The following is a 13064-nucleotide window of genomic DNA, read 5'->3' as shown; positions in this document are numbered from 1 at the left end:
GGTTTTGTTTTACTTACTTTCTCAACAGATGAGGAAGATAAGAGAGGGAGAGAATTCAGAATTTAAAACAGAATAAAACTGAATTTAAAAGAAATTAAGGTAGTCTGCTTACAAATCATGGAGAAGAAATATAACTGCTAAGCAAGGAGCAATTAATACAAGAGAATGCCAAAGAAGTTGCATAGTAGCACCTACTCATAGGAGCCTCCTAGAAAAATGCAAACTAGGTGTCCTAGGTGGCAGCACAGTGGATAGTAACAGAAGTGAGGAAGAATCATCTTCCTGAGTTCAAATTTAGCCTCAGACACTAAGCTCTGTGATTCTAGGCGAGTCATTTAACCATGTTTGCCTCAGTTTCCTCATCTGTAAAAATGAGCCAGAAAAAGAAATAACAAAACACTCCAGTATCTTTGCCAAGAAAACCCCAAAAGGACTCAGTAAGACCCGGCTGAAAAATGACTAAACATACAAACCATATAGAAAAATGCAAAATATGAGCAATTTTATAACATATATAAAATTCATAGAGCTTAATTAAAAAAACCACACTTCAAAGTCTACAGCTTGTGTGAGGGAAAAATTAGTCACCACAAGCAACTTAACATCTAGTAGATGTGTTGCCTCCCACTCCTAGAGTTCATATGATTTCTAAAGGATCCACCACTAATAAAAAATTATTAGAAGAGTGGGTAATCAACTCCACCAAATGCTAGTACTTGACTATCTTGACTCCCTTTTCTGTCTTTCTCCTCATGTTATTATATAAATATGATGATAAGATGAGGGAAGACATATAAAGACTGTGATCTGTAATGACAAAAGGTATAATCACAGAAATTAAATGACAGTACAGATCCTTAAAATAATCAAAGGATGACTGTCATAAAATACTGCAAAATATTTAAAATTATTTTGTGTATTTCTGCCCCCAGGAAGAAGTATTAACATCCTCTGAAATCTCATAGCACATATTTGTAACCCTCTGATATAAATGATAGTTTATCTCCCCTAGACTGTAAGATCCTGGAGCTCCAAGGATTATTTATCTTTATTTTTCACCCAACAGCCTAGGCACCCAACAAAATTTATTGAATCATTAAGTCAACCCCAAGATAATATCATATAAATGAATGTCAAACAGGATGCCAAGCTCTTTGAGAGCAGGACACAGCATCTGAGTGCTCTGTAAGCCTCATGACTTGCAATAAAATGTCAATAGTCTCTGACTATCCATATTACTCTCTTTCAGCATTCTCCATTGCAGTCTCTTACTTGCTTCCCCAAGACCAACATTCTATCTAAAATTCTCAGATTATCAGGTATTTTACTTAGGTGGTTACATGTTATATATATATACACCAGTAGAACATTTATTCCTAGAGTACAGTGCTTTGTTATTTCTCATGATGATGGGGGGGAGAGGGAGTATCCCCAACACCTTGGACAGTTCCTTGCATTCAGCAGACACTTAGTAATTATTTGTTTAATCAAATTAAAAAGACAACCAATAGTAAACATTTGGAAACATGTTTGTATAAATACTGCCCTGACCTGCCAGAGTTCTCACATTTAAAGCAACACCAGGAGTAAAGGTCTGCGATTTCTGTGTTTTAAAAAGAAAAACCCCTGAACTTCGATACATAATTAAATGAACAGATGACGTGAATGGGATCAGTTGCAGAAAATAATACTCAATTATGCGTGAAACTAGTCTGTAAATCAAATGAACTTAAAATCCAAAAAAATCAAGTAAGGTTCTATCTGAAAATGTTTGTTTTGGGGAAGGTAATTATAATAATCAACATAAGTACATAGTACAAAACGTGCTATACATAATCTTTATGTTTTAGAAAAGCTATACGTAATCTTTATAGTTTAGAAAAGCACATCAATACATGATACTTTAATGATATTGCATTAAGTTGCTATTTAATTTCCCTTCAAACCTATAATTACAGCTACATCCCAGGGGTCCCTCCAAATGGCTGAGGTATGGTAAGGACACAGATTTGAGCTACTATCAAAATATTTTTTTTTATTTTCTCAAAATTAGTTTAAATAATTTAAAAACTTAAAAATATCTATTCCTTGCTGATCACAATATCTGTCACCCACTTCAAGGCTCCAAACTATATCCCTCAACTTTCAGCTAAAATCCCACCTTCTGGAGAAAAGAAGCCTTTCCCAGTCCCTCTTAATGCTGATGCTTTCCCTCTGAGATTGCTTCCAATGTACCCTGTATACAGTATATCTTGTCTATACAAAGCGGTTTGCACGTTGTCTACCCCATTAGAATGTGAGTTTCTTAATGAGAGGGACTATTTTATTTCTTTGGTTTAGTGCCTGGGACATAGCAAGCACTCAATAAATGCTTGTTGACTTTTAGTAAAATTTAAGGATTACAATTTAGAAAAATCTCATTATTTAGCAAAACTTAAGCATTACAATTCAGAACAATCTCATCTGAAAAATAGTGGGGGAAAATCCTGAAAACTAGAAAAGAATTTCAAATCTTTGAAAAAGAAGTGTAAATACAGTACGGTAAGGTTATAGCATATAAAAGACGACGGCTATTAATTTAAGAAGTAAATTCTCACTTTATAAATATTAAGTTAACTATTAAAGTCCCGTGAGCATATTACATTCTCATATGAAAGGTAGTCTTGCTAAGTTCAGAATTTTTTTAAATGGCATTTAACAACGCTCACTAATTCTTAGACTTAACAATATGAGGTTTGTTGACAAGGACACTAACCAAAAAGGCTATGCAAAAGGCTACCTGCGGTGTCAAAATAAGCACAAAAAATAGTACAAAACCTCCGCAACTTTTTCAATTCCTCCCTCCCCAACCCCACCCCCGGATCTCTTAAGATACCAAACACTGAGCGTAGACAAGGCTACGACCTTTCAACAACTATTCAACTACGAAGCCACTCCAAGAGATGAAGCGGAAAAACCTCTATTATCCCAACGAGCCCAGAGTCTCGGTGCCCCCTCTTCTGCCAGCCATCTGGCACAGCAACGCCCCCCCTTCCCCACACTCACTATCGGTGAGTTATCACGGATGAATTTCAAAAGCTGCTTTGCATTAGACTGCCGGCTACCCCCTTCCCGGGGGAAGGAAAGGGAAATCACCGGCCACCTGTCTTTCCGGGAGCTTTGTGTGGTCCGAGCCCGGACGCGACCAGGGGACTGGGGGGGGGGGGGGGGGTCCTAGTCCCCGCGTGGCTCCCGCCCCTCCCCCCATCCTCCCGGCCTCACCTGTGGGGGCACTGTCCAGGATGCGGAGGTCGTAGGCCCCGGAGCAGCGGTAGTTGGCGGCGGTGCCGTTGTCCCACACCACCACCACCTCTTCGGGGCTCTCGAAGCTGCGCACGGTGCCCACATGGCCCTCGCCGCCGTCCTGCTTCCCCCACTTCCAGTCCGGGCCCCGGACCACCCGAGCCCCGACCCCTTCCACCATCACCCGGTTGTTCCGGGAGTTACTCATCGGGGCCCGGGCGGGGGGCTCCGCTGCTGCAGCCGGGGGGCCCGTGAGGGAGCCGGGCCGAGGCCGGACGCTCGGCGGCGGCGGCTGCAGCAGCGAAGCCCGGGGGAGGCGGGGGTTGCTCAGCGGGGCGGTGGCGCGGTCACCTCGGCGAACGCACCCGCTCCCCAGCCGCCGCCGCGGCCGCTGCCACCGCCGCCCCGGCCCCCGCTCGGGCCTGAGCCCGGCTCCCGGCTCGGCGGCGGGGGGCTGCGAGAGGGAAGGGGGGCGTGGGCGGAGACTCCCCCGCTTCCTCCGAGCTCCGGAGCCAGGCTACAGCGACAGCCGCCAGGAGACAACGCTATCCCCCGGCCGGGAGCGCGAGGGGCGAGCGACCGAGGGGGAGCCTTCGCCCACCGAGGAGACGGGGGCGGCGGAGGGGAAACTTTGCGGCACGGCTCTCTTCTCCCCGGCCCCGACGCGCCCGGGCCGGCCCCTCACCGCAGCCGCCGCCGCCTCCAGCTCCTCCCCCGCAGGCGATGGTGGCGGAGGAACCTCCCAGCGTCTAGCCAGCCCGGGCGGCCAACGCGTCCCCGCTCCCAGCCCCCGCGCGCACGGCGCCGCGCTCCGCCCCTCCGCGGCCTCCCCGCCCTGAGCTGCTGCGGGGCGACGGCTGCTCCACATCCGGGCACTGACGCACCGAACGCAGGAGCCGCTGCTTTTCCTGAGGGGAGAGAGGCGGGGGGAGAAGAGGGGGGAAGCTTCTCCAAGGTTCAAAAAAAACGGGTGGGAGGTGCGAAGAAGAAAGGAGGAAGGAAACCGATCAATTAAAAAAAAAAACTCAGCAGAGAACGATCGCACATGCGCTCTGGACGGTTGGGTTTCGCCCCAGGACTTGCAGGGAGCTTGCTTCTGGGAGCGCCCGGCTTGGGGCCCTGAGAAGCACCACTGAACAGCAGGCTGGCTCTGAGGCGCCCTATTGGCTACGAGCGGAAGAGGGCGGGGCTGCAGACGTGTCCTGATTTTTTAATGGGCTCAGTGGTAGGCTGTCACGAGGCGAAGGGCTGGTGACCATTTTTCAAAATCGGAACAGGACGTATGGAGTAGCAAAGCCATTATTGAAAATACGTTTTATTTTCTTGAAGCCGGGAACTTCTAGAAAATATGGGAATACTTTGGGATATATACCTCGAGGAAATTAAAGACAGAAACATATATATATATATATATATATAATGTATATGGAGAGAGTTCCAATTACACAAAAGCATTTGTAACAGCATTTTTTTATATCTATTGTAAAGCACTCCGCATTTTATGGTTGTTTTGAGGTTGTATGTGTAAAGCACTTTTCAAACCTAAGTTTAAAAAAAAAACAACCAAACCAAATGTTTTATTTTTACATTTTAAAAACCATTTAAAATCATTTAAAGCATAAAGTAGTTATGTTTCTCTGAGTCTCTCTATTTTAATGTCATATTAATGTATCAAACTGCTGTGGTCTGATGCTGACTCTTTGCAGTCTGGGAAAACCTCCATCACTGGCTCCATTTTGTTATTCAGTGCTTAGTCTTTGAAATTCAGCTTCTCACACACCTGCCCTGCCTTTATCATTCCTGCATCCATCCAGGCCACAGCTGTAACAAGAGAATTTTGCTTCTTTGTGTCTGCTGTCCTGGTGGTTATTTTACATCAGGCTGTTGCAATCTCTGTTCTCTTGATCTTTCATCTGTACAAATAGAACTGTTTCGTTTACAATTTCATATTTCAACAGATTCTCAGTAAATTTTTGTCCTTGAATGTTTATTAATAATCTGTATGACTATCTTGCTGTGCTACAGAAGAGGCTCCTTTAGAGTTAGGCCATATTGTACCTCCCCGTTAGGAATCCCTCTCTGCAACTGCATACTTGTACATCTTATGCGCCATACTTATCAACTGGTAGAAATGTGGTAGTATCCACTGTATTTCAAGAACAGGAAAGGCTGCTCCTGTCCTACCCCTATACCATACTTCTCATAGAAGCTGACTTTATCTTCATCCTCAGGTGCCACTGCTTTCCTACAAATTAATCTCTGTAACCTGGCATCTGCCCAAATCACCAACTCTGTTGACTTTTACCCTTTCTCATGAATTGTAGGACTGCTGAATAACAGCATGTGTTTCCCATGGTGTCTAACCAAATTGACTCTCTCAGCTTTGCAGGCATTATTACCATGTGGTATCAGACTTTTCACTCCTGTACCAGCTCATACATTTCTCCCCTGAACATATTCTCCTTCTCTAAGTTAGATACCTGCCAATGAGTTAGATACCTAAAATAAGTTCGTCACAGAGATGATCCACATTTCCCATGGTGCTTTCCCAAATGGACATGGGTTTATTTAGAGAGGTGTGCTGGAAAATGTTTAACAGCCAGCTCTCCAAATAAACACACATATACCAATTCTAAGTTTCATCTGCATTAATGACATTTTCTCCATTATTTTTGTTTTGGGTTATTTTTTGAGTTTTTTGTTGTTTTGATTTTGGTTTGTTTTGGTTTTGTTTTTTGGGGATTTGGGGGTGGGGTTTTTTTGCTTTTTGGAGGGGAGAAAACAGGGCAATTGGGGTTAAGTGACTTGCCCAAGGTCACACAGCTAGTAAGTGTTAAGTGTCTGAGGTCACATTTGAACTCAGGTCCTCATGACTCCAGGGCCAGTGCTCTATTCACTGCCCACCTAGCTGCCCTTCTCCATTATTTTCTTAAACCTGGACAATCAACAAAACAGTACATCAAAGCCTAATTTGTACCATTTGCCCTGTTTCCAAAACATAACATTGAAATTTTAACAATCCTGATTATTTCACAAAAAGATTGCCAAGTTGAACTTATGATACCCCTATACAAGACTATACCTACACTTGGTCAATCCCACAAGGTACTTTCCTGTTTACCTTTGGGGTTCTAGCTCTTGCCTCACACACAGGTAAGTTATCTCTTTATGCTCTGGGTGGCTTAGCTGTGACCTTCTCCCGAATGAATTGTCTCTCTGATTTAAAAATTCTTTTCAATCCCCTTATTGTCAGTCCCCCTTCTCTCATTATAACCTCTACTCTCCTAAAGGAATAATCCTTTTTCTCAGAAGGAAGGCATGTAAATCATTCTCTCCTGCTATCTCCTCACTGCTTCTGGTATTTTTGCATGATCCACTAGGTAATTAGTAATAATAATAGCTAACATTTATATAGCACCCACTATATAGTACCAGGCACTGTGCTAAGCACTTTACAATGATGGTTTCTTTTGATCCTCATGATAAACATGGCAGTTGTGTACTTTGTTATCTCCATTTTACAGGTGAGGCAACTGAGGCAACAGGGGTAAAAATGATTTGTCCACAGGCAGCCAGGTGGTGCAGTGAGTAAGAGCCTCGGCCCCAGCATCTGGAGACCCGGGATTAGTTCCAGCCTCAGATACTTGGCACCCACACAAAAAAATAACTGGCCATGTAACCTTGAGCAAGTTAACCCCAATTGCTTTAAAAAAAAAAATGAATTGCCCAGGGTCACACAGTAAGTGTCAGAGGCTAGATTAGAATTTAATCTTTCTGAATTGAGGTCTGGCACTCTCCTGTGCCACCTTGCTGCCCGAAGTCTTGAGGATTCCCTTCCAATTTGAATGAAGTGTGATCTGATTTTAGTTTCTCCCCTGTCCAATCTATCCTCTACACTCCTATCAAATTCATCTTAAGACCATGCTACTCAAGATAATAAGCTTGATATTGGCCTTTCTGAGTTTGAAATGACAATGAATCATCCCAATGAAGATGGTCATCTGTCATTCACTGGACTGGTGTCCAGGATAGAAGTTAGTACTGTGTATACAGACTTGGGAAATATCCATAGACTTGTGTTCTCCATGGGAGCTAAGAGGATCATCAAGAAACACAGACAGAAGTAAGTCTACCATATTGAAGGGTAGCAGATGGATGATGATCTAGCAAAGGAGACTGGGAAAAGGAGTTACTTAGGAGAGTCAGGAAAGAATAGTGTCATGAAAGCCAAGTGGGGAGTGTCTAAGGAGTGGGTGGCTGATAATGTCAAAAGCTATGAAGAAGTCAAGAAGTATGAGAACTAAAAAGAAGTTGTTGGAGCTAGCTGTTAAGATGCCCTTGATAATCTTAGAAAGTGCAGTTGCTATAGAATTATTGGTCAGATAGAGGGGAGTGTATAACATACCTGAGTCAAATGAGGAGAAGGTGATCCCTGTGGCCTCTCAGGAACAGAAGAGCCAGCAGGGGGATAGCTGAACTGAAGGGGGCAAGAATCAAAAAAGGTGTGGGAGAGAGGAAGACTTTGTTTGGTAGTGGGAGAGGAGTCCACTAATGAATGCTGCTGTGGATCAAGAGAGCTGTTCTGTGAAGGGTGATGGAGACCATAGGCTAGGTGTCATCTGCAGGGATTTGGCACTTGAAAATTTGGTACATGTCCTGCCTTAGAAAAAGGGGAGTTGGAACTTGTAAGGGCAACTGGCACCTGGGGGAGTAGGAAGACATGGACCAATGGAAGAGAATTTGAGGTAAATGAGGAAGAAACATAAATGATCAAGGGAGTGTATAGGTAAGTGGCAGATAGCATAACAAACACAAAGACACAAACAAAAGGCACAGGCTCAAATGGAGACTTAAAAATGAAATCCTAAATAATGAGTGGTCAAATAACAAATCATAGAAACAATAACTCTGTGAAAGGAAATGATAATGATGAAATAACATACTAAAATTTCTGAGACGCATCCAAATCAGTCCTCAGGAGAAAAAAAAATCATATCTCTACAAGCATACATTAAGAAAATAAAAAAGAGAGGATTAGTGAACTGAAAATACATTTTCAAAAATTAGAAAGCCAACAAAAAATCTTAAATGGACACAAAGGAGGAGATATTAAAAATTACAGGAGAAACAAATTTTAACCCCCCCCAAAAAACAGAAAAAAAATTACAAAATGAAAGCTAGTTCTTTTTAATTGATAAATCTATAGCTAATCTGATCAAAAAGAAGAGGGCATAAAATCAAATCAATAATATAGCAAATGAGGAAGATTAAAATCACAATGAAACTAGAAGAAATAAAAATAATAGAACATATTATGTGCAATTATATTCTAACAAAATTAAGAACACAAAAGATAAAGAGGAATACATTCAAAAATATAAAATACTCAAACTATCAGAAAACCAGATAGAGGTCTAAAATATATAATAATCTAATAATCTCAGAAAAGAAAATTGACATAGCTATAAGGGAACTACCAAAGAGGGGGAAAAACCAAAAACAAAACAAAAAATGAACAGACAAAAAACCTCTGGTCCTGATGCATTCACGGGAGAATTCTATCAAACTTTTAAAGAACAGTTAGTACCCATACTTCACAAATTATTCTCAAAAGCTGAGAAAGAAAGCACCCAACCAGAATCTTTTTATATGACAAATACAATTTTTTTTTTTTTTTTTTTCATTTTGGAGGGCAATTGGGGTTAAGTAACTTGCCCAAGGTTACACAGCTAGTTTTTTTGTGTGGGTGTTAAGTGTCTGAGGCTGGAACCAGACTTGGGTCCTCCTAACTCAGGGGCCGACGCTTTACTCACTGCACCACCTAGCCACCCCAACAAATACAATTCTAATACCTAAACCAGGGAAGGATAAAATATAGAAGGAAAACTATATGCTAATATTATTAATGAACAGTTACTCAAAAATTTTAAACAAAGTTCTATCAAACAGATTAAAACTATTTATCAAAGAAATCATTCATAATGATCAAATAGGATATATGCCAGGAAGACTGGGTGCATTAGGAAAACAATCAACACAATCATCCAAAAAACCAAAACATTAAAAACCACATGATTATCTCAATAGATACAGAAAAAAACTTTTGACAAAGTACAATACCCATTTATGCTAAGAAATTAAATTAAAATAAAATAACTTAAAATAGGCATAGAGGAACTTAAAATTTTTTCTCACACATAAAAAATAATTTTTAACATTAGTTTTTTTTAATTTTAAGTGCCAAATCCCCCCACCTTTGAAAAGGCAAGCAATTTGATATAGATTATATATGTGCAGTCATACAAAACATATTTCCATATTAACCATGTTGAAAAAAAAACAACAATAACAAAAAAATAAAATTTTTTAAAAGTATGCTTTGACCTGCATTCAGACTCCATCAGTTCTTTCTCTGAAGGTGGAGAGCATTTTTCATCATAAGTCCTTCAGATTTGTCTTGGATCATTGTATTGCTTATTATTGCATATAGTAGTCTCCTGGTTCTGCTCACTTTACTTTGCATCAGTTCAATATAAGTCTTCCCAAGTTTTTCTAAAAGTATCCTGCTCATCATTTCTTATGGCACAAGAGTATTCCATCATAATCACAGCATGTCATTCCCCAGTTGATGGGCATCACCTCAATTTCCAATTCTTTGTCACCACAAAAAGCATTGCCATAAATATTGTTGTACAAATAGGTCCTTTTCCTTTTCCTAGGAGTGTTATTGCCAGATCAAAAGGTAGGCACAGTCCTTTGAAAATAGTTCCAAATTGTTCTCCAGAATGGTTGGATCAGTTCATAGCTCCACAAACAGTACATTAGTGTCCCAATTTCCTAATATCACCTCCAATATTTGTCACTTCCCATTTCTATCATATTAGCCAATCTTTAATTTGAATTCTCTAATCAATAGTGATTTAGAGCATTTTTTTTCTCATATAACTATAGATAGCTTTGATTTCTTCTTCTGAAAACTGCCCGTTCATATCCTTTGGCCATTTAAGAATTGGGGAATGACTTGAATTCTTACCAATTTGATTCAGTTCTCTATATATTTGAGAAATAAGGCCTTTATCACAGAAACTTGCAGTAAAAAAAATTTTCCTCCTTTCTTTCTAATCTTGGATACATTGGTTTTGTATTTAATTTAATGTAATCAAAATTATCCATTTTACATTTTATAATGCTCTCTACCTCTTATTTGGTCATAAGTTCTTCCCTTATCCATAGATATAAAAGGTAAAATATTCCATGTTCCCCTAATGTGCTTATGATATCACCTTTTAAATCTAAATCATGTACCCATTTTGACCTTATCTTGATATACAATATATAGTGTAAGATATTGATCTATACCTAGTTTCTGCCAAACTACTTTTCAGCTTTCCCAGCAATTTTTTGTGAAATAGTGAGTTCTTGTCACAAAAGCTTAGGTTTGGGGGTTTATCAAACACTAGATTGCTATGATCATTTACTACTATATATTGTGTACCTAATCTATTTCACTGGTTCACTACTCTATTTCTTAGCCAGTACCAGATTGTTTTGATGATTATTGCACTATAACATAGTTTGAGATCTTGTATTGCTAGGCCACCTTCCTTCACATTTTTTTAATTGATTCCCCAATATTCTTGATCTTCTAGATGGATTTTGTTATTATTTTTTCTAGCTCTATAGAATAATTTTTGTAGTTTTAATGAGGTACTTGGGTGCCTGTGCTTGAACCCCAGATTGTAAAATCACATTTCTCCCTAGCCTCAAATCCCACTAGCCTCAGAGCATTATCTCTGCCTGCTTCTCCCTATGCCAGTACTTTGCCTAGCAGACATTCATGATCAAGCCCCAGCCAAATGTTTATCTCCCCTTGGTACAATAACAAGCTGTACCTATGAATCCTGCACTAAATTATCTATAAGTAACTCCCTAGCTCATTGTATACATCCTGAATCCCTCATTATGTATGCCTTAGGCTTGGAACATATGTATACTCCCAACATCCATCTTGTCAAACATGACATTGATGGGCAGCGGCTTGGTCAGCCCTGAGGGCTAGCTGACTTAGTGATGTTTCAAGCCTAAAACCACACCTCCATGCAGTCCCCCTTGGGCTATTTCTGAGTGAATTCTGGGCAATATGCCTGCATAGTAGATATTAAAAGTGCATGTTGCTTTAAGAACTGACCACTTCTTAACCACTCCCTAATTCTGCCCTGACTCACCTACTTAGCATATTTGGCACAGGTTTTACTATAGTTAGACTATATAAACTTTAACTGTGCCCCTCTAAGGTTGCAGGTTCCCTAAGAACTCTTGCCAGCTGTATAACATAACAATAAATCTTTGCCATCTTGACTTAAAGAATGCTTGAGTAGGTGAATTCATTCCAGAATTCCCTGACCCCCGCGTCATTTCGATTGGTATGGCACTGAATAAGCAAATTAATTTAGGTAGAATTGTCATTTTTCTTATATTGGTTCAGTTTAGTTGAAGGAAGTGGGGATGTTTAACCTGGAGAAAACACTTCAGGGGATGTGATAACTATCTTCAATTATTTGAAGGTCAATAACAAGGAGATAGCATCAGATTTCTTCTCCTTTTCTCTAATGAACAAAAGGAGGACCCCACAAATTTGGGTTTGATGCAAGGGAAAACTTCCTAACACTTAGGGCTGTCCAAAAGTGGAATAGATGCCTCTGGAGGTAATGGGATCTCCCTCGTTGGATATCTCCAAGGAAGGGCTGGACAATCACTTGTCCAGCATCTTTAAGTTGGCACACTGCCACTGTGGGACTCAGTGTTTCTGATTGGTGAGTATTCATTCTTATCTTGCCCTGACCCTCCCCCACCCATACCACCCCACCACATGCACACACACAAATCCCAGTTATATTTATATTGTGCCACTATGTGCAAATGCTCCTGCCTTTCCAAATTGAGCTTTGAAAATAGTAGTAAAGTCAAGACTACTTTCCTGACTCCAATCATCATCTTTCTGATTTTCATGTTCAAAATATTTCTCCCTGGACACCATTCTGCTGTATATGCTATCTTCTCTTATTAATTCTTTGAAAGTAAGAGAGAAACCACCGTTTCTTTCCTTAATTCAGCTTCTTTCCTACCTCCCACAATATGGGGAAGTTTAACCTAAAAATAAGACAAAAGTGCCCCAGGGTGGTTGGGTGGAGCAAACCCCTCCCTATTCTCACTCCCCACCATGATTGGCCCACAAGATTGACCCTGACAGTTTTCTTCCCACCCTCTCTACCCACAACCAACTTGGGGCAGGCCCAGGGCAGGGGTGGCGAACCTGTGGCCTCAAGGCCACATAAGACTTTCAGTCAAAGAGCAGCACTTAAGGACCTAGAGGGCCACATGTGGTCCACAGGTTCCCCACCCCTGGTAGGGCAAAGCTGTCCCCTGGACCTTATTGATGCTGGGTCCCTGATGCAGCTACCTGGTCATCTAAGGGTATAAAAAGTCCTAGTCACATAGTATCTGGGTCTCTAAGACTCAGTAGATTTCTGGAGTCCAAGAGAGTGACTTATCTTCCCCTGTTGACCTCATGTATTTCTATCTGGAGACAATAGGGACTGAGTTCAGAAGACCTCAGTGAGAGTCACAGTGATTTGGGTTAAAGGCAAGGTCCTTAAGAAAAAAAAATCTAGCCCACAAACCCTAAGATATCTTGAGAGGTTTCAGTGTTCAAAATTTATATTCCTTTGGGCAGAGCACTACCAGGTAAGGGTATGCTACCCTATGAGGACAGAGGGAAGGAA

The 13064-nt window shown here is 41.0% G+C and overlaps 1 protein-coding gene and 1 pseudogene across 2 annotated transcripts in view; one reads left to right on the top strand and one right to left on the bottom strand.

The window, feature by feature from the left end:
• The window catches only part of MIB1 (MIB E3 ubiquitin protein ligase 1), a 173627-nt gene extending 170104 nt beyond the window's left edge, over positions 1-3523 (bottom strand). Inside the window, exon 1 of one of the 2 annotated variants that reach the window (XM_069099761.1) lies at positions 3262-3523. In XM_069099761.1, the coding sequence (XP_068955862.1) occupies positions 3262-3490 (229 nt within the window). In that variant the 5' untranslated portion in view covers positions 3491-3523. The remainder of the gene's footprint in view (positions 1-3261) is intronic. The other variant, XM_069099760.1, reaches the window with a different exon arrangement.
• Positions 3524-4327: 804 nt separating this feature from the next.
• LOC138169952 (palmitoyltransferase ZDHHC7-like) overlaps positions 4328-13064 on the top strand; it is a 23224-nt pseudogene continuing 14487 nt past the window's right edge.

Source organism: Petaurus breviceps, unplaced genomic scaffold (genome assembly GCF_028583685.1).
Source record: "Petaurus breviceps papuanus isolate PSGF00001 unplaced genomic scaffold, PetGlider_PUasm1.0 38, whole genome shotgun sequence".
In the NCBI taxonomy this organism is placed as follows: domain Eukaryota; kingdom Metazoa; phylum Chordata; class Mammalia; order Diprotodontia; family Petauridae; genus Petaurus; species Petaurus breviceps.
This window is presented reverse-complemented; position numbering and strand designations above follow the sequence as displayed.